Here is a 22,151-nt window from a genome sequence, read left to right as displayed (position 1 = left end):
AACTAAGGCTTTCAGTCTCTGTTCCCCACTTGGACCAGTCCTTAGGTATGCACTGTAGTTTTTCAGCTCTTCAGCACTTAGGTACTTTGCTTTGGAGCCAAGGGCCTCCTGGGAACAATGTCTCATCTGTGTGTTCACAGTAACAGCCTGTGGGCCAGAGACACTCAGCCAAACTCTCCCTCTATTCCACAAGGGCTGGATCGCACACTTCACCTGCAATAATCCACGTTTAGCCAGCCCCAGCTCGCCCCTGGGGCCAAGCTCCCCGCTCCTACCCCTTCTCCAACCTTTTACCTAATTTGATTCCCATAGCTCCTCTGCCACGTTTATATCATTCCTCATGCAAGATGGTCTCTACCAACTCCCATCCCACCCACAGTGAACGATAACACATTAGTGGCTCATGGCCTGACTCTAACAGTAGATACCAAAGGGGGAGGTCCATTCTGCTGAGTTGGGTGGCGGGATATTTATAAGGGATTTGGTCCGCAAAGAGATGCCAGTCTTTTCCTATAACATGATGGCCTTTTATTTATCGTGCAGCTGTTGATTTATATGGGGAGTTAGGAACTTGAAACAAGAATAGAGTTTTTACATGGTCTGTTTCTATTGAGTTCAGAGACTTGGAAATATGATTTGACTTCTGGCAAAAAGGCAATTTCAGAAAGGCATTTAAAACCATCTTTTTGTCCTTGACCCAGAGAGGGACATGGGCTTATGAGGAAAGCAGAGTTTCAACCCTTAGGCAACCCTACAAGGGGTTGTGTGTAAGTCGCGTGCAGCATACGAATTCAATATCAAATGACACACCAGAACAATCTCCCTCTAGGAATGTTGCCCCTTCATAGCAGTAGTGCAGTATTTCTCATACAGCCTCCATCCGGTGGTATGTATGACAGTGCATGGGCCTACTCAGTGTGAATGCAGAAGAGAAAATCGGAAGGGTAAAATTTAAAAGAAAGGGAAAGTAGAGTCAATGAGACTTTAAGGAACAAACTGGAGCTGTGCGTGTGTGTGTGTGTGTGTGTGTGTGTATGTGTTTGTGCATGTATGTATATGTGTAAAGTCTGGTGACCCTGTTTACTGTCTCTGAGGTTTGGGTTACCCCTTTTTATTCGGTATAAAGTAGCTGGTCCTACGCAGAAGAAGCAGGGAGAAATCAGAGTTCCATCTTTGACATCTTTTCTTCTGATTCATGAGTTTCTCTCTGAAAAACACCATGAGACTGATATTCAGATTTGGAGTCCACTCTTGTTTTTGAACTCTGAGATTAGCAAATTGAGCTGTTTAATTCCTCCTGAAAGTCCTAAATCCATCTTCAATTTTTATCTCATGAATCTTCATATGGAATTTACTTGTTTCCCATTGATGTTGTACACAGAATGGTAAAATCCAAAATTCAGCTCCTTTGAATATGCAACACCTTTCCAGAACTGTTTTTGGAGTTCTGTTCCCATGACTACATCTTAAAAAGCATCCCAACTCTGACCACCATATCCTCCTATCCCTTTACTCTTTTCTTTTTTTACACTGATACCATTTTTTCGCCTTTAATATTGATAAAGATCAGAAAGCTTGAGAACACATTGTGTGGACAAAGTTTGGGTAAAACAGACTTTTGTTTATATTATTGGGGGATGAGAAACAGCTGGAAAAAAAACTGGAAACAATCTAATCAATAAGAGAATAGTTAAATAAATCATGGTCCATCAATACATTAAAATTCTGTGTAGTTGGTTAATAAACTATAAGAAAGCTTGTCACATATGAAATGATACTTCACGTTAAGTAAGAGTCAAGCTGTACAATGATATACAATAGTGTATAATACTCTATCAATTATGCGAAAGAAGAGGGTGAGTGCATGTATTTATATGCACATTTCCTATCCCTTTACTCTTAATCAAATCCAGTGGAGGTCAAAGAATTTTTATTCAACAGGAAATTAAAGGGACCAAGAGGGGAAACAAGCCTCAACTTGCTTTACCTGTAGTCTCACACTTACCAACCTCTTCCCTTTCAGGAATCCATCACAAAAGTTTTGCACGTGCTCTACTGAGACTTCCGTTATGGGCAGTGTATCCCACACATCGTCCAGAGTCTGGTAAATTGCCAATGCAGGCAGCTGAGGCTTCTTTAGTTTGAAAAATGATATCACCTTCCCATTTTTCTTCACACCACTGTCCACCAGAATAAAAAGAATCTGCAGTTGGAGAAGTTTGGAAAAGAAAGATCTCTCTGAGGCTCTGGGGAGGAAGAGACACCTTGTGATTGTTGGAGTTTACACTGATGGGATTTAGGGTCTGTGCCACACAATTTATTATTTATTTATTTATTTATTTATTTCCCCGGTACGCGGGCCTCTCACTGTTGTGGCCTCTCCCGTCGCGGAGCACAGGCTCCGGATGCGCAGGCTCAGCGGCCATGGTTCACGGGCCCAGCCACTCCACGGCATGTGGGATCTTCCCGGACCGGGGCACGAACCCGCGTCCCCTGCATCGGCAGGTGGACCCCCAACCACTGCGCCACCAGGAAGCCCTGTGCCACACAATTTAAATCTTCATTGAGTTAAAATGAATTTCTTCTTATTTTGCATTGTTTTGGTTTTTTATCCCTTTGATCGGGTTTATTTAATTTTAAGACCGTAGAACTGGAAGAGACTTTAGGGGTTAGCTAAGGGAGAAAGTATGGCCTATTGGCTAAATGTGGAGAATTCTTTTTAAATGTTACCTGTAGTACTTTCTAGCTGTGTGACTTTGGGTACATTACTCAGCTTCCCTGAGATTAGGTGTTCTCATTGGAAAAATGGGCTTTTGTTGGAGGAGATTGAATGAGAGAATGGATTTAATATTTCTAGTACAGTTTTTAGCGTATAGTAAGTGCTTGAAAACTGTTAGCTATTTTGTATTATTAAGTCAAACCTTCTGTCCAAAGTGGAAATCTTCTTGATAATAGTCTAGAGAGTTATTTATGTTTAGTAACACTGAAAACTTCCAGTGCTAGGGAAACCAGAAAACCAGAAAGTCAGCTTGTTTTATTACCAGACAGCCCTTGTCATCGAGGCCTCTAATTCAATGCAGTAGCCTTGAAGTGGTTGAAGTTTTACTATTTCAGTAACATAAGCAGAACTGCACGAAGTAGGGAAGGGAAAGAAATAAATATTTATTGAACATCCAGTGGGCACTAGATACCTGACAGGTGTTTTAGATGAGAAATAAGCCCTGAGGTCTAAAACTTCAGAGTTTATAGCAAGGGGTAAATAAATCGTGACTAACAGGTGATTTTAATTTTCAGTTTCTTTGGGTCTCTATTTTCTCTGCACCCATCAAGGCATAAAAAAAAGAAATAGACTTACTGCTAATGGAAGATATGATTAAACACATCTTTAAGAGTATAAAATACATCTTAAGTTTTAAATCAGAGTAATGGGATTTATTATGCCCTAGTTTTCACTTTGTTATCTCTTAACCTGATGTCTTTTCCTCATTTATCTCACTTCCCTGGTCCCATCTCCCTTTCTCTAGTGTCTCGCTGCTGAGTATTCAAAAAGGTATTTCCCAGTCCAGACTTACCTTCCCCTGGAAGAGCTTAGCTGCTTCCCGGTATCTGTGCAAGCTTTCTTCATGCTCTGGGGAGGCCTTGTTCATCATCAGTAGAAGATGAATTGAAGTCATACTATTAAATAGGCCAATTACAGTCTGGGAAATTGAAATGTATTGAAGCAGAATGAAAGTGAAAAGGAGGGAAAAAAACATTAGTGACAACCGGTGAATAGGTACACTAGAACATAAATGAGAGCTGTCCATCCATCACATCAGTGGCAACTCCTCCAAGGTGGTGCTGAGTCAGTCTCACCCTCTGGTTTTCATGCAACTGTGTCGTTTTCTCCTCCCCACATTGAATAGGGCTGAGCTGAGTAACCAAAGGGATGTTGCAGTAATGCTGGAGTGTGACCTCCAAGGTTAGGTCATAGAAGACACAGTGGCTTCTGCCTTGTTCTCGCTCGTATCACTTACTCTCTTACACTGGTCACTCAAGCAGTCTTATGTAGAGATTCGCAGGGCAAGGAGCTAAGGCCTCCTGCCAACAGCTAGCACTGACTTGTCTGTGATTGAGCCATCTTGGAAGCAAACTCTTCAGCCCCAGTCAGCCCTTCCCATGACTGCCTCCCTGACCAATGGCTGCCACTTCACATGAGCCCCCAGATTTGCAGCACCTAACCCTAGCCACTCCCAAACGGTTGACCCACAGAAACTGTGCGAGACAGTCCATTTTTTTTCTGTTCTAAGTTGTTAAATTTTGGAGTAAGCTGTTATACATCAATAGGTAACAAATACACCATGGAACATTTTAGTCACCTTTTCAACCCCTTTTCATGTTGCGAGAGGAGCCAGATGCTCTTAAAATGTGGACTTTGCGTGTCGGTAGTGTATACTTTTGAGTGCTTATGATGTGCTGGGCACAGTTTTCAGGTCTTTGCGTGTAATAACTAATTTAATCCTCAATTTAATCCTCAGTTTTATAAAAGAAGAAATTGAGGCCCAAGATCTCCTAAAGTCCTGAAAGTGTTGAACTGCGATTCGCAGCAAGCAGTGTGGCTCCAGAGTCCATGATCTTAACCAGTGGGATGTACTGCCTCATACACAGCTGATGGCAAATCCTCAACAAAACCAATTCAGCCCTCAGCATGGCTGAATCAGAGCACCTCAGGTCAGCCGTAAGGTAAGCTCTTCAGGAGACCAGAAGCATTGGCCCTTTTTTGCTGATTAGAGATGGTCATTCCCCGGGAAGTTGTCGGTGATGGAGGGGAGGGGACAGCTGTGAACCAGAGGGAGGAGAGAAGGTAGAGTGTAAAACTCTGGCACGGGTTCCCTTCATTTCCCTTTCCCGAAATAGTGCTGCAACTGTCGCTATTTTAAACAAAATCCCATTCCTTTTCATCCCTCCCTTCTAAATACAGAAAGCACTGCTGTAAAACTAGCGTGTACACAAGAAGAGAGAGTATGGTGTGTTAAGGAATCTTTGGGCAGAGTCCCAGGGTGGTGGGAGGGGGAGCAACTAGGTAGGATCCTTCCAGAAGCTGCACACTCCTCTGTAGAGATTTTTTTTTCACCTCTACTGGCCAACATGTAGGTAAGGAGAGTCCAGTGAGTTCTTTCCCAAAACTTTCCCCCTGGAGTTTCAAACCAGGTCTTACATTTTAAGTTTGGGAGATTGGATGCTAAATAATTGTCTCTTGTTCTACTAGATCCTGCTACTTAAATTTAGAGCATGCATCTACTCTCCTAGAGTGGTGATGGAGAATAAAGCTTGAGAAGAGTCAAAAAATCAAAGCTGAGGAGTCAAATGATATAGTTGTCTTAGCAGAAGGGATTGAACACAGCAGAAGTGATTAGTTTAATTCTAATAGATTAAACAGCTGGATTTTCCCCTTGAAGCCAAGTATTGAGTGTGTGCCTTAAAAATGCACAGGAGGCCAACTACATGGCTATGAATTTCTGCCCAGTTGCTACTGATACAAACCTCTGTACCAGCAACAGATGAGAAACAGCTATAGTAGTGTGGGCAGGTCACCAGTTGACAAAAACTACTTTTCGGAAATGTAAAAGTCACAATAAAAGTTGAACTTGCTTCTCTAAAGAAATTCTTTCCTAATTTCTTCTTGATGTGATTTGCTGTCACTACTAATATGGAACTTAACAAATGTCATTGTTCTATAAGATGAGAGATGGACCAGGCATCAGAGCTCAGGAAGGCTAGTCCTTGCGTCCGCCCTCGTTCGCCTGCAGAACTCCAGGACACTGGACCATAAGCTCAGGGACCGGAAGATCATCTTTCCTGGTCCCACATGCACTCCTGGCAGCTTTATAGACACAATGACCAGAATGATGATGGTCTGGGAGAAAAATGCCTTTTCAATAATTGCTGCCAACACCCCTGTGGTGCGTGTGTTTGGAATCTTAGCAGAAGTGGAAATGGAGTCACCATTCCACGGAGAAAAACATGGTGTGAGAGGTGGACAGGAATTTAGTCAACAGGAAAAGGGGTGTTTCCTGTAGAAGGCTGCGTGGGGCAATGGAAAAACCACAGGACTCAGTCAGACAGACCAGTCATAAAAAAATCAGGGACGAGTAGATAGGGCTGTCACTGAAGCTCAAATTCCTAGTCATATGGCCTTGAGGAAGTTACTTCACTTTTCTGAACTCCCATTTCCTCTCCAGTAGAATAGAAGTAGACGATATGAGCTAATGCATCACCAGTTAAATTTTCTGACTTAAAAGATGCCTTTTCCACGTACTGTGTAAACTTGAATGTTGTTTGGAACTTGAGAGTTCTCTGTAAAATGGACATAATAATTTCCTCTCTTCTACCTCAAAGAATCTCTGTGAGTATTAAATGAGAAAATGGTGTGAAAGGGCTTTGTAAGTTCTAAAAAGCATGACATGCGTATAACGTACTATTACTAGAGAACGCATAGCATTTCTGAGCTGATGTGGATCACTGGAAGTCAACACTCCATCAGTCTACGATTTACGTTCAGGAAGGCAAAAGCAGGACATGCAAGGTAATTCTATAAGCTGTAGAGTGTTAGAAGGCCAGCAGGACAGGTGGACCAGCAGCCTCACCCAGGTTTCAGGCAGCATGCAACACCCAAGGAAGACAAACCCAGAAAGAAACCTGAGTCCCCTTGAGGGTCTAGGCCACACCAGGAAATGTTAGTTACTAGTCCACAAGGAGATAGGCACAGAAAATGGGAATAGGTGTATAAAAATTTTTTTTAAATTTTACTTTTTTGTTTTTCAACATTTGATTGGTCTATTAATTTACTTTTGTTGTAATTTACAAAAGTATTGGTCACCAATGCTTTAGGGAAACAAAATGGGCCTTCAGCGTTTTTGCAGCTGTGGCGAGCTCACAATCTTGTTGCCTTCACTGAACTCTCTCAGGCAACCAAACTCAGAAGTTTTGAAGTAGTCACCTCAGCACTGCACTCTCTCTTTCTTACTAGTCATGTGACGTCATTTAACTTTTCTGTTTCTTTCTTTGTTGGATAGGGACAAGTCTATCAATCTTAAGGGTTGTAGAGGGATGGCAACATAAACGACTAGGTGTTCAATTAATGGTGGTTAATATATATATATATATATATTTTTTTTTTTTGGTGGTTAATATTATTATTGGTCAAAAGATCAGAACTCCTGGAGGAAAGGATTTCTGCTATGAAGGCAAGTACCCTCCCTGACATAGGGACTTAAGGGTCTGCGGACAGGGGCTATTTACCATAGGGTTATACTCTGTCACCAAGTGGAGGTTGTTCCTCTGAATGAAATGGCTTAACTTGGTAGCATCCATGCTTTCAATGTCTTCACTCTTTAAATCCAGCTGTTTGTTATCCACCTGGGTCACACAAAAAGGATAAAATTGTCACTGTCTTCATTCATCAATAAATGTTTCTAGACTATTTACCACATATCAGGCACTAACTAAAGCTCTAAAGACAGAAAGGTAAATAGGAAATGTTCCCTGCCCTCTAGGAACACACTGTCCTGTGGGACACAGAGAAGTAAACAGAAACATCACACAGAATGCGGCTAGTGTCATCACAGACCCATTTGTCACCTAAGGAAGAGCAGAAAAACTCCCAGGAAGAGGCAGCTCCTGAAGAATGGCTAAGACTTGTTCAGATGAATGAGGATGGGGGTGGGATTTTAAATAAAGTACAGCATTTGCCAAAGGCAAAATGATGCGAGATGCCCATTCTAGAAGCTGCAGTTCGTTTAGCTTGACTCTAGCAGTAGATGTTAAGTGCGGGTAGAAGAGAGACATAGACAGTGGGGTAGGCAGGGGAAATTCCCAAAGAGCCTTGAAGTCAAGGTAAGTAGATTAAACTCTAACCTGAGGGCAAGGGGATACACTTACAGGATCAGATTTATGTTTTATTTATGTACCCTTCGAATGTGAAATAAAACACACATATAGAGAAAACCACAAAACAGAAAATATAAACCTCAGTAAATGATCACAGAGTAAACAACTGTGGAACCACCACTCAGGGAAAGAAATAGAACATTGCCAGAATGCCTGAAGCCCTCTGTGATCCCTTCTAATGAATAATCCATTAGTTTTCTGCCAAAGGGACCATTCTCCTGACTTATGATGACCTTCTTCATCCTTTCCTTTATAGCTTTACTGCTTAAAAATGCATCTCTTAATGTTATAGTTTAGTTTCATCTTTTTAAAAACATTATGTAAGTGGAAACAAACTATTTTTTGTATGTGTATCTCAATTCTTTTGCTTAAAATTTTGTTTATAAGAGCGATCCATGTTATTGCATTTAGCTATAGTTTGTTCATTTTCCTTGCTCTATAATATCTGATTGTATAAATATGCAAAGCATTTATTCATTTTACTACTGATGAAAATTTAGACTGTTTTCAGCTTCTGGTTATTAAAATAAGGCTGCAATGAACACTCTTGTTCATTTCTCTTGGTACTCATGTCTCTATATCTGTTGGGCATGTATCTAGGATTAGGATTTGATTGTAGGATATGTGCATTTTGTTTTTGTTTTTTGTTTTGCGGCACGCGGGCCTCTCACCACCGTGGCCTCTCCTGTTGAGGAGCACAGGCTCCGGACGCGCAGGCCCAGCGGCTATGGCCCACGGGCCCAGCCACTCCGCGGCATGCGGGATCCCCCCGGATCAGGGCACGAACCCGTGTCCCCTACATCAGCAGGCAGACTTCCAACCACCGCGCCACCAGAGACGCCCGGATATGTGTATTTTTGACATGTATTTTGATGTGTGTTTGGGAGACAATGCCAAAGCTGTTTTCTAAAATGGACAATAATGTACATTTGCATTTGTACTGTTGGAAATGTCCCATTGTTCCACATCCTTGCTAACACTTGGCATTATCCACCTTTCTAATTTTATTCAGTTTGGTGAATATCTGGTAGTATCTCACTGTGGTTTCACTTGTATTTCTCTGATTAACCAGTTGTATATCCATTTCTTTGAAGTCTGTGTTCAAGTCACTTGCCTATTTTTCTATTGAGTTGATCTTTTCTTTGCTGATTTGAAGATGTTTTATATATTCTGGATATGAACGCTTTGTGGTTTTATGCTATACATCTTTTCTCACTGGGGACTTCCCTTTTAATGGTGACTGCATATGAACAGAAGGTAATTTCAATGTAGTCAAGTTATCAACCTTTTCCTATAACTCGTGTGTGTTTTTGTTTTGTTTTGTTTAAAGTGCTTTGACTACACCAAAGTTTTGAATATATTCTCTTATTTTATCTCCTAGAAAGGTTATTATTTTGTCATTCACAATGGATCTAAAATCTACCTGGGACTCATTTTTCCTTCCTTCTTAAAATGATGCTTAGATTCTGATTTTTAGCATTACTGTTCTCCAAAATACATGTTAATTGAATACAGTATTCTGCATATGCTCATCAGGACACTTAGTTAATTTATAATTCAAGTTATATATATATATTTATTTATTTTTTGACTAGCTTATTCTCTCAGTAGAGGAGTGTCAAAATCTCCCAGTATGATTGTGGATTTAACCATTTTTTCTTACAATTCTGTCAGTTTCTTCTTACATATTCTCAAGTCATGTATGCAGATTTAGAATTGGTAAATCTTCTGGGCAAATTAAAATTGCTGCCTTTATGAAGTGTCCTTCTTTATCCCTATGGATGCTCATTGCATAAAAGACTACTTTGTTCATACTAATATACTTATACCAGCATTCTTTTAGAAGTGTTTACATGGCATATCTCCATCCTTTTACTTTCAACCTATCTTTATACTTTACATATGTCCCTATTTTTTAAAACATTGTATCTCTTGTAGAAAGCACATAGTTTTATTTTTAAATCCAGTCTGATAATCTTTGCCTTTTAATTGGATTATTTTTATATAATGTAATTACTAATATATTTAATTAAATATGCATTTTTTCCATTGGTTCTGCCTGTTCCAAATCTCATTTTCCTTCATTTTTGGCCTACTTTGAATCCATTGAGCACCTTTTATTATGCCTTCTTTCTCTTTTTTGACTCAGAAGTTACACACGCTATAATTATTCTCCTAAGGATCACCAGCATGTGTTACAACATGCATACTTTACTTATCAGAATCTAATATTAGCTGGCAATTCTACCTTCTTCTTGGATAATGCAGACATTAGAACATTCTAATACACTTTACTTCCTTCCAAATCAGTTCATGGCCCACACTCAAGACCTACAGGCGATTATTGTTCTGTGTGTTAATTCTAAATCTCACAAGACATTATTATTATTGTTATATAATCAATATACATTTACATTTATGCACATATTTACATTTTAGTTTCTCTTCATTTCTTTCTGCATTTTTGAGCTTCTATCTGGGAATTTTTTCCCTCTGCCCAGAGAACACATTTAGTATTCCCTTTAGAATGAGTTCGATCTGTTGGGTGAAATATTCTTTCAGTTTGATTGTTTAAAATATGCTTATTTCACCTTTATTTTTGAAGGTTATTTTTGCTGGAGATAGCATTCTTTGTTGAGAGTTATTTTCTTTCAGTTTTTGAAAGATATAATTATTTGTATTCTGCATTCCATTCTTTCTATTGAGAAGTCATCTGAGAATCTTAGTATTACCCTTTGAGCTTACTTTGAAGGTAATCTTTTTTTGTCTGATTTAAGATTTTTCTCTTTTTCTTTGACTTTCTGTTATTATACTATGGCATGGCTACGGGTAAATTATATAGATGATACATATATATAATTATATATGTGTGCAGGTGTATGTAGTGTGTGTGTGTATATATGTGTATGTGTGTGTGTGAATTTATATATTCATATATGATCAGGGGCTGAGGTGACTCGAATCTGTGCTGCAGCTCTTGGGAGGGCTGATCTACTTATTGTTCATGTTTGATTTTAGGGTATTTCTCTTTAGGGTCCAAAGTAGAGCAAAGGATGTCTTACTAGTTTTACCTCCTACTTCCCCTTGGGATCCCTGAACTCCAACATTTAATTTTCTGGCTCCTTGAATATTGCAAAAATGCTAATAAACCTCTCAGCCTCTCTGCTGCTCCAGCTAGAACTGGCTATGTCCCCCAGATGAAAAGCAGTCCAAATATAGGGTTCATCTTTCTGGGTTTCCATTTTATTTTAGATCTTAGCCTAGACATTCCCCCTTCTCTTGCTGGTTCTCCAAGGTCTTTCTTTAAAATATTTTATTTTTGCTCAGCTTTTTCAAAAAAATTATCCTTAGTGGAAGGGATTGTCTAGTTACCTGGTCTGCTGTCCCAGATTTGCATTTTAGAGCTGCCTTTCCATGATACTCAGGTATGTTGAAAGATAGGATGTCATATTGCCAAACATTGTTCTCAGAAGTTTCCCATTCCCCTCTCCCATCTCCTCATGCCCATAGAGACAGAAGATAAAGCTTCCATCACCCATAGCAACTATGCCTACAGATAAAACTGTCAGGGCCAGATCCTGAACTGTCTGCTTCCTGAAATAGTTTGGGTCACTTTTGAGATCTTTGGGCCACCAACACTTGAACACTCCTTAACTCTTTCCCTTTATCTGCTATCTTATATCGGTCCTACCCCACCAGATCTTGCCCTGGATCAGAACCATCTTCTATTTTTCTCTTCTTTTCTTCAAGGTGGTCTCTCACTGGGTTAGTTAAAAGCAATATGAACCTCCAAGAAACCCAATGCACTCTTTATGGTTAATTTGATTAATTCTGAGTCTATTTAGGCATATCTGGGTATTTCTCTTATAATCCGTTTGTGTTCAATTATTTGTTGAGTGCCTGCTGTATATTAGGTACTGAGGCCCAGAAGTGCTGACCTCACTCAGATGGCAATTTAATCATTTTATTTCATGATTGTTACAGAAAATGTTTGTCTTTCAAAAAAAGAATTTTGAAAAAAATTCAACGAAACCACAGGATGTTTTAAAAGGTGGACTATTTTGCATATTTAATTGTTTTAAAATTCACACAGTTTGAGTAGAAAGCTTGGGGCAGAAATATAAAAGCAGGAGAAAAAAGTCTTCCTAGGTGGAGTCCTTGCCCACCCGTCTCCCATCCCTCTCCTCTAGTCGATAGAGAAGAAAGTGAACACAAAGGATCTTAAAAGCTGCTTAAGGCCTGCTTTGCCACCTGGCATGTCTCCTTCCTAAGGCTTTGCTAATTGTACAACCATCAAAATCATCATTATAATCACAACCAGTGTCCTTTGAATCTTTAATATGTTTAAATAGTTCTTGATTATTTTTCTGGAAACTTGCAGGCCTGGTGTCTAAGCTCAGGGGACAGAGTTGTGGTCTGAGCCAGGAGTTCCTCCCTTTCTGCTCCCTTTTCCAGGCAAGGCCTCACATTTCCCAGAACAAGACCAACAGGAAACTCCAGCTCCTCCAGGTGTTTCTGGACTTAAGGCATGCTGTATACTGGAAGCACCGTGGTTAAGCGGTGATAACATTCTCTAAGAAGCAAAGAGCTTTAATAAAAACCACCCTCCTGAAGCCTTTCCAGTTGGTTGGGCTTCTTTGAACGAAACATACCCGATTATTTCTCTATTTCTTAAACCAAAAAACTCTGGAACATTCATGTGTAGGGTTCCTGGAAACAACATTTGAAAGGAATTCTTTCTTCTATAAAGGGAATTTATTTGCCTAATGACCTGGAAAGAAAAACCCAACCCTGGAACCAAGAAAAATTTTTATATATTTTTCCAGTTTTTGGAAAGAATTTTCCTTGAAAAATCATATTATTTTTCTCCCCAAGAAAAGAGGCACCAGAATAAAAACAGTAAACAGTAAACCAGAAGGGTTGTCACCTTACAATATAATTTGAGGTTCCCCAAGAGAATCAGATGTGGATTATTTTATGTTTCAGACACTGTGTGCTACCAATGGATTTCATCACTCCTTTTCCGTTTATTAGTATTCCAGCAATATTCCTTTGAATTCTGCTCAATTTCCGTAATTAACAACCCAACAGTTCATAAAACATATTAAAGTTGTCTTAGTTTACACCAGTTACAATATTAAATATCTGGGCTATCACGGAGAAATCATTTGTTTAACAAATGCCCTCATGTCTCTGGGTTTGTTTGTTTTTTTTTAACATCTTTATTGTAGTATAATTGCTTTACAATGGTGTGTTAGTTTCTGCTCTACAACAAAATGAATCAGTTATACATATACATATATCCCCATACCTCCTCCCTCTTGCGTCTCCCTCCCTCCCACCCTCCCTATCCCACCCTTCTAGGTGGTCACAAAGCACCGAGCTGATCTCCCTGTGCTATGCAGCTGCTTCTCTGGGTTGTTTTTATAAGTTGCTTAGCTTACCATATACTTGGTAAATATATACTTTAGAAAAAATATTTAAAAATTTGATGTATCTTACTTCTTGCCTTTCTTATCAGTTTATTTTTATGCAATGGTTTCTTCTGATTCTCTGCTTGGAAAGGTGCATTTCTTATAATAGGTTTCCAAGGAATAATTGTGAAAGGCGTGAAAGGATGCCTCTACTGTGTTTCCATCACTATCCCATTGGGTCAAAGTTAGGCTAATTATATCTCTTTTTTGGCATGTGGGATCTTAGTTCCCCAACCAGGGATCGAACGTACACCCCCTGCACTGGAAGCACAGAGTCTTAACCACTGGACCACCAGGAAAGTCCCTATATTTCTTAAAATAGAAGTGATTGAGAATACTCAAAATGAGGTAAACATTCAAATAATATCTGAAATTCCAGTTTAGGACAGGCTCATGGTTTATTCAACATGGGATTACATCTCTGTTGGGGCAACATTAAGAGTCCTGTTGGGAATGGTGAGAGTTGCTATCACTCTCACAAAAGACAAGCTCTGTCCTCACACAGACAGGTTGTCATACACAACTTACTATTGCTCCATTTTACATTTTTGCCAATCGCATGTATATAGTTGGCCTGCACTGTTTTTGCAGGTGATGCGTTCCATAAATATAGCATTTGCCAGTCTCTCATCTCTCCAACATAGCTGTCAATTCATATTCCCACTTATTATTTCAGCTTATTTCTAAACATGTTCCTACAATGGAAATTTACTGTAGGGACAAATTCTGAAATTTCTTTGCCAAAATATGCCATGCCTAGATTAGCTCTTGAGAAATAATCCTGGGGTTTGATTAAATAGTGCCAGGGAGATAGAGAAATGGTTTAGGAGAAAGTGTGTTTCTTTTCTTCTTTTTTTTTTAAGTCTTTAGAATGAGGAACATTAGAGTAAATAGAATCTAGGAGTAAAAACATCGGTTTTCTTTCTCCATTCATCTGTTGATGGACACTTAGGTTGCTTCCATCTCCTGGCTATTGTAAATAGAGCTGCAATGAACATTGTGGTACATGACTCTTTTTGAACTACGGTTTTCTCAGGGTATATGCCCAGTAGTGGGATTGCTGGGTCAGATGGTAGTTCTATTTTTAGTTTTTTAAGGAACCTCCATACTGTTCTCCATAGTGGCTGTATCAATTTACATTCCCACCAGCAGTGCAAGAGTGTTACCTTTTCTCCACACCCTCTCCAGCATTTATTGTTTATAGGTTTTTTTAATGATGGCCATTCTGACTGGTGTGAGATGATATCTCATTGTAGTTTTGATTTTCATTTCTCTAATGATTAATGATGTTGAGCATTCTTTCATGTGTTTGTTGGCAATCTGTATATCTTCTTTGGAGAAATGTCTGTTTAGGTCTTCTGCCCATTTTTGGATTGGGTTGTTTGTTTTTTTGTTATTGAGCTGCATGAGCTGCTTATAAATTTTGGAGATTAATCCTTTGTCAGTTGCTTCATTTGCAAATATTTTCTCCCATTCTGAGGGCTGTCTTTTAGTCTTGTTTATGGTTTCCTTTGCTGTGGCACATATATACAGTGGAATATTACTCAGCCATAAAAAGAAATGAAATTGAGTTATTTGTAGTGAGGTGGATGGACCTAGAGTCTGTCATACAGAGTGAAGTAAGTCAGAAAGAGAAAAACAAATACCGTATGCTAACACATATATATGGAACCTAAGAAAAAAAAAGAAAAGAAAAGGTCATGAAGAACCTAGGGGCAAGGTGGGAATAAAGACACAGACCTACTAGAGCATGGGCTTGAGGATATGGGGAGGGGGAAGGGTAAGCTGTGACAAAGTGAGAGAGTGGCATGGACATATATACACTATCAAACATAAAATAGATAGCTAGTGGGAAACAGCCGCATAGCACAGGGAGATCAGCTAGGTGGTTTGTGACCACCTAGAGGGGTGGGATAGCGAGGGTGGGAGGGAGGGAGATGCAAGAGGGAAGAGATATGGGAACATATGTATATGTATAACTGATTCACTTTGTTATAAAGCAGAAACTAACATGCCATTGTAAAGCAATTATACTCCAATAAAGACGTTAAAAAAAAAAAAGATGGCTAGTTGCTGGGAGAGGATTTGGATTGGAAGAATAAAAATAATAGCTAACCTATCTTAATAAAAACAACAATACACTTTTATTATCTTTGGTTTTGGAGGTCAGAAATCCAATATGAGTTTCGCTGAACTAAAATCAAGTTGTTGGTAGACCTCCCAGAAGCTCTAGTGAAGAAAGACATTTTCTTGCCTTTTCCAGCTTCTAGAGACCTTAGCCATTCCTTGGCCCCTTCATCCATCTTCAGAGCCAGCACCATAGATAGCATCTTCTCTCCTCTTGGACCTCCTGTATCCCCCTCATAAGCATTGTTGAGATTACATTGGGCCCACCCAGATAATCCAGGATAATCTCCTCATCTCAGGATTCTTAATCACATCTGCAAAGTCCCTTTTGCCACATAAAGTAACATATTCACAGGTTCCAGGGATTAGAACGTTGAAATACTCATGTTTCCTCTAAAACATTATATGTTAACCAAAAACTAAATCAGATAATAAAAATACTCTTAAGAAATAGAAAAAGAGGGGCTTCCCTGGTGGCGCAGTGGTTGAGAGTCTACCTGCCGATGCGGGGGACGTGGGTTCGTGCCCCGGTCCGGGAAGATTCCACATGTCGCGGAGCGGCTGGGCCCGTGAGCCATGGCCGCTGAGCCTGCGCGTCCGGAGCTCCACAAAGGGAGAGGCCACAACAGTGAGAGGCCCGCGTACCACAAAAAAAAAAAAAAAACAACTACATGTTTAAATATCTTGATTTTGCTCTCTTAAGACATGGGGAATATTGAAGAGTTTTTAGGAAAGACGTGTCATGGTCAAATTTCCATTTTATATCCATCATTGTGATACCAACCTAGAAACTATAAGAAGTAGTAAAGGGAGATGTATTAAGAAGATATTGAAAATGTTTATGCCAAAGATGCTAAGAATCTAAGCAAGGAGTGAAATAGAAAGAGTGGAGGAGAGCATAGGCTCAGTAGGGTAGGAGGTATGATTGGCCAAGATTAAATACTGAATGAACACAGCAATTCAGTAAGACGGTGTTTAGAGGAAAGAACATGATTCAGCAGGTGCAAATGACAAATTCAGTTTTGACAAAGTTAAGACTGCAGTGCTTACGAGGGTATTCAAACAGTTATGTCCAGCAAGATTCTGAATCACAGGAGAGGTCCAGGCTAGAGGTAAAACATTCCAAATCCTCAGCAAACATACGATCGTCAGACATGAGAAAGAATTATATCGCTGAAGGATTACACATTCATTCAGTAATTGAGTCCTTCACAGGCATAGTACAGAGGAATTTAAGGCAGTGAAAATACTGGGATACAGCAATGATAGATTCATGTCATTATATATTTGTCCAAAACCATAGACCATAGGACACCAAGAGTGAACCGTGAAGTAAACTATGGAGTTTGGGTGATTATGATGTTTCAGTGTAGTTTCATCAATTGTGACAAATGTACCACTCTGGAGGGGGATGTTGATAATGGGGGAGATCATGTATGTATGAGGTAAGATAAGAAGAATCTCTATATCTTTCTCTTAATTTTGCTCTGAACTTAAAACTGCTCCAAGTAAATATTTTTTCAAAAAGTAAAAAAAAAAAAAAATTTATTCACATATTCATCTATTCACCAAACATTTATGAGTACCTGCTACATGACAGGCACTTTTAAATGCTCGGTGGTTGAAGTAATGAACAAGACAGTCTTTGGCCCCATGGAGCATGGATTATGTAACCTACATGGGGAAGAGCATTGAGTCAGGCAGTAGTATGGGTGGAGGAAGAGAATATCCCAGGGAGACGAAAAGAAGAAGTGGACCAGGAGAAGGAGGCTCCTAGGTCAAGGAAAGAGAGAATATTAAAGAGAAAAGAGAGACCAACAATGTCAAATATGGCAAAAATGTTCAGTAAAATAAGACTTAAGCAGTATTCATTGGATTTGGAAATATGGAAGCCACCCTGGAATGGATGAAAACAGTTTTAATGGAGTGGTACATAAACTAGGTAGTTTAAGGGCTTAAAGAAAATTGGAGACACTGAGTAGAAAATACATTTAAAAGACAGTTGGATGAGGAATATGAGATAGATAGGATGGAAGTGAGAGCAGGAAGGACCTTCAGTCCAGAAATCTTGAAACTTTAACTTTTGCTCAGTTTCTCATTTCCAGTGGACTCTGGTCATTTTCACCTTGGTATTCCACCAACAATGTAAACTCAACAACAAAATAAAACATCAGAAATCCCTATTTCTGTTATGCCCTCACTATTCTTAGGTACCCTGGCTTTCAACCTTGCCTCCTTTCCATAATTTTGGTACCTTATCTTTGCAGGACCTGCCTTTTCTTCACTTTCTACTGTTACCTCTTTGCTACAGATCCTTAGTACATGATCTATTTTGTCAGCCTAATAAAAGTTCTCTCTACTCTTGTCTCTTTGCCTAACAGTCCGTCTGACTCATTGCTGCCAAAATAATTTTGCGAACACATTTCTGTTCATATTATTCCCCTGATCTAAAGGCTTGAGGGGCTGCCTAGTGCCAAGCAACTTAAGTGCAAACCCATTAAGCTGGTATTCAAATTTCCTCACAATATGGTTCCAATCAAGCTTCTCTGTCTTTTATTCATTTGCCCAAAACATGTTCCCTGAGATCCAGTCAAGTTGGCCTGATCACTGTTTCCCAAGTTTATTTTTTTTCCCCCACGTTGGCCACAAATTCTCCTCTATTTTGTCCAAATTTTATCTGTTCTTTAACCCCAGTTCAGTTGTCTCCTTCATAATTTATTTTGGTCAGAATTCCTACCCTGCCTTTATCATTTGAACCCTTGTAATATTTTATCCATGGTGATGCTCTTTGTATTATGGATACGTGCATATTATGTTTACAATCTCTACTATATTTGTAAGGTCTGTGAGCGGGGAGAATATACTCAATGTGTTTTTATTATCATTATCTTGCATAGCGCAGAGAGTAGTTGTTACCACATGTTTGATGAATGTAAGTGAACTCTCAAAGGTATGAAAATATAAAATTTTAGAGCTCACAATGACCTTACTGATGATATAGTCAAACCCTTTTATTTTATAGATGAAAGAACTGAAGCCAAAAAATGTTCAGTGACCTGCCCAAGTCACATGGCTGGTTGGTGACAAAGCAGTGCTCCAAATCTTATGTCCTGACCCTCAGTCCAGGCTTCTTCCCATTTCATGACAGCATCTGTTTAGGAAGCTTGAGTTGAGCCATCGTCCTTGTCATCATGGTCCCTGACTCAGGCAGCACCATTAGTGTTCAAGACCTAGACTCTTTTCTGGTCTCAGAAGTCTGTACGTCCACAACCCAAGGAAAAACTGGGAGAAGGCTGGAGCTGCCCACCTGACTTACCAGACGAAAGAGGGAAATGGTGTTCCCAGTAACACTGTAGTGGGCCAGAACCTCGGAGGCAGTGCTGATTCCAAATGACACATCTTGGAAATTTTTCACCACACTGTGGAATAGGGACACTGCTGGTACTTCTAAATCCTAGAAACGAGAAGAAATAACCCCACAGGTTGTTTTTGGAGGAGAGAGACAGAGAAACAGACTAGGGAGTAGGAATGTGTTCATTCATCTCAGAAATCATAGTGTCCAGTGAGACAACATTGACCTCTAAAAATGCAGGCTGGATTTGCAGTGACATTGTTGAATTTTCCAGGCTGGGTGGGTTAATAGGTAACTATAACATTGTGGCTAAGCCTGGGACTCCTGTCTGGCTTTACCATAGAACTTGCAGTTTACTAGTAGCTGAGGGGGGGTCTCAAAATCATAGAGACCTGCAGAGTCGGGCTGCTCTGTCATTGATATACCAGAGGGGGCAAATGTTTGGGGAATAATTTGTGGAAGAAAAAAGAAATGCAAAAATCAGAAATAAGTGTTGTCAAAAGGGTCAAAAAAGAAAATAATAAAAATAAGAGAAATTAGAGTGGAAGCTTAGAAGGTTTATTAACAAAGGCTTGTGTAGGATGTAGAGGAACAGTCCTCTTTCCACTGTGTGTAAGCCATCAAGATACTGTTCATGGGTTGGTCCAATTCTAGAACCCAGGCCTGCAAGACAGAGCAGGGAAGCCTATTCTGAGTGATGATTCCAGTCCTTCTATAGCAAGCTGGCATTATTTCCCTGCTGTCATGGGACCTTTGTCCTCAGCAGCTCCAGGCAATACACTAGAGTGACCGTATTTGTCCCTGACACCTTTCTAGCTAGAGAAGGAGATGTGCTAAGAGAAAAGATCATGGTTAGCCTTGCATCTGGGGTCAAGCAGAGGGAGTTGGCACCTTGCTCATCCAAAAAGGTGTGTGGAGTTCATTCGAGGTTATGAACAATTGTTCATCAAGGCTTCCTCTTTTTTTATTCTGCTCCTTAGAATGGAATTGCTCGTGAATCAAACAACGACACCCGGTGGTCATTTAAGTTATTGCACCCAACTCCGCTTCCTTGGCACTCCTTCCTGTCTGAGGGTGGCTGTTTTTGTCTACAGTTCAGATCTCTCATCACTGAAAAATTTGCTCCCCGATCTTCCTACCCGACTTACATCTCATCAAGGCTATTTCCAGCTGTGTACACAGAATAGACAGGGTGATGATGAGTTGGAATTAATGAATGGAAGCAAGACAAGAAGGTCTGCCAGGAGAGAGCAGGGGCTTGATCAGCTGTGAGAATCTCCAGATGTTACCTCCAGACAAATAGAAAAAGGCTGGAATGATGCCTTCTCCTTTATGGCTGCTTTTCTTAGCCAGGAAGCCAATCTGGAAGATGGAGGCTAACACCTTCCATATACAAAATGCCATCCTTATTCAACATTTCAGAGCAAAAAAAAAGAAAGACGCATAGGGGACTACTTATTTGGTAAGAGGCTCTACACTGGAGGCAACTATTGACAAATGCGTTGCCTGGATGATAGAAGTTGGCCCTGCCTCAGAAATTCAGATACTGTCCGAAGCTTCAAAGCATCCACAGATGGGGAGACCCAGTCGGCAGTCTCAGAACTCTTGAAGCAAGTGTGAGGAATTCATAATTCAGAGACTGGGAATGGCTAGAAATCGAGAGATCTTGATGGACAAGCTAAAAGCAGACTCTGTACCCTTAGGCTGCTAAGGCAATGTCATCTGGCCAGCAGGTGACTAACGTGGCTTCCTTGAGGTAGAATATTTCTGGTTTTTTGGAGGAACGACAGCGGGGGGGTATCTGGACGAACCTGGAAGAAGCCTATGACAGTCACCTCGGCAGCAGCGACGAATTCCATGGCAGCCTGGACATCTGTGAGCCAGACAGGTTCCCGGGCACTGGGACCATCTAGGCGGAGACAGGAGGGTGGGGGGAGAGTGAGAGAGAGACAGAAGGTTTGGGCGTACTGAGTAGAGAAGAAGCAGCTCTAAATCATAAGGGCATCTCTACTTTTTCTCTTCATACTAAGGCCAATGAGATTTAGGAGTGCAGTTATCATTCCAAGGCTTTATTTATTTATTTTTTACTAACATGGGGAGGGGGGTCCACACAAGATAGCCTATTTCTGAAGGAGAATGCCAGACTAGGGGAGGCAGATCCTTGTCTAGCATCTCCTGGGAAGTTTCCTAGGTTTGGAGGACATATACCCAGAGCCCTATTATGTTCCCTTCCCTTCTTCCAACAACACTTTCACCCCATGGTGTTCTTTTCTTTTACCTGAGGATTCCTGAACTTCTGCAGCAACTTCCGGGGATAGTTTGCACGTGAAGAGACATAACAGATACAGGTGTCTGAACGGCATGGCCCCCATTTTCCTGCTGCTTCTCCAAGCCCCGGCCGTGGTGTCTACGACTGCTGATCCAGGACAACCCACTCTTCAGCTGACTGTGGGGTTATTCAAGCTCTGGGAACTTAGCAGCTGGCTCTGGGATGGGGGACCTTCAACTTCTGAGATAAGAGATGGAGTTCAGTGACAGGGCCTCAGGACAAAACCGGCTAGAAGAAAGTCAGGTCAGTTCATTTAAATAAAATATTCGATACCGGGTATTGACCTATGCACCAATGATAACTGTGAACTGATCACCTCTCCCAGCCTAGATTGTTTATGTGAAAAGTGGGCAAATGAACAGATCGTTTAAATACAAAATGGAAAATGATGATAAAATTGGGAAACTCACAGGGTGCTAGGAGAGGATGAACTAAAGACATTTTAAACACTGGTGGGGTCCAGTGAAGGCTTTCTTCCTGCTGGGGATGCCTAAGCAGAGTCCTGGGTAAATAAAATTTTACGAAGCAACGAAGGTGGAAAGGGAGTTTCATGTAAAGAGCCAAAGCACAGAGATGTGAACGTGGTGTGAGAGAGAATTATTAGTAATTTAGTATTACCAGAAAAGGGAATGAAAAATCCAGGCAGAAAGGCACGCTGGGACCAGATCGCAGGGGGCTTTACATTCTAAGTGTAGGAGCTTGTCTTATTTCATAGGTGATGGGAAGCCACTGAAAGATCTTAAGCAGGAGAGAAACAGTGCCTGATGTGGCCCAGGTGCCTGTGGAAATTCGAGAGATTCTCACAGGAAGAGGGATATATAAGTCTCCAGCTTAGTAGAAACTTCTATATGATAATACTATAAAATAAAATAAATTGAGATTTCCTACCATTCCTATCCTGAAAGCTCATTGCCCATCGCACTGGAACGGGGGAACGAGA

The 22,151-nt window shown here is 40.4% G+C and overlaps 1 protein-coding gene across 3 annotated transcripts; it reads right to left on the bottom strand.

The window, feature by feature from the left end:
- Positions 1 to 413: 413 nt before the first annotated feature.
- On the bottom strand, positions 414 to 22,130 carry ERP27 (endoplasmic reticulum protein 27). 3 transcript variants are annotated; one of them, XM_032645240.1, is made up of 7 exons: positions 21,161 to 22,130; positions 20,694 to 20,791; positions 18,847 to 18,984; positions 7,282 to 7,398; positions 3,573 to 3,698; positions 2,006 to 2,203; positions 414 to 1,207 (listed from the first exon to the last, which is right to left on the bottom strand). In XM_032645240.1, exons 1-7 carry the CDS (start codon positions 21,252 to 21,254, stop codon positions 1,160 to 1,162), a joined length of 819 nt encoding a protein of 272 aa, XP_032501131.1. In that variant the 5' UTR covers positions 21,255 to 22,130; the 3' UTR covers positions 414 to 1,159. The 3 variants fall into 3 exon arrangements, with proteins under 3 accessions (XP_032501131.1, XP_032501130.1, XP_032501132.1); XM_032645239.1 differs by lacking the exon at positions 414 to 1,207 and having other exon boundaries at positions 1,233 to 2,203; positions 21,161 to 21,391; positions 21,622 to 22,130; XM_032645241.1 differs by lacking the exon at positions 414 to 1,207 and having other exon boundaries at positions 1,233 to 2,203; positions 20,718 to 20,791.
- Between the last annotated feature and the right edge of the window lie 21 nt (positions 22,131 to 22,151).

Source organism: Phocoena sinus, chromosome 10 (assembly GCF_008692025.1).
Source record: "Phocoena sinus isolate mPhoSin1 chromosome 10, mPhoSin1.pri, whole genome shotgun sequence".
Lineage (NCBI taxonomy): Eukaryota > Metazoa > Chordata > Mammalia > Artiodactyla > Phocoenidae > Phocoena > Phocoena sinus.
This window is presented reverse-complemented; position numbering and strand designations above follow the sequence as displayed.

Coding starts and splice junctions, on each gene's coding strand:
- ERP27 (XM_032645239.1), bottom strand. CDS start 21,254: ATGGGGGCCATGCCGTTCAGACACCTGTATCTGTTATGTCTCTTCACG. Junction 7,399..18,846: donor CCATTTCCCTCTTTCGTCTG/GTAAGTCAGGTG, acceptor TGTGTGACCCAG/GTGGATAACAAACAGCTGGA. Junction 3,699..7,281: donor TGACAGAGTATAACCCTATG/GTAAATAGCCCC, acceptor TCAATTTCCCAG/ACTGTAATTGGCCTATTTAA.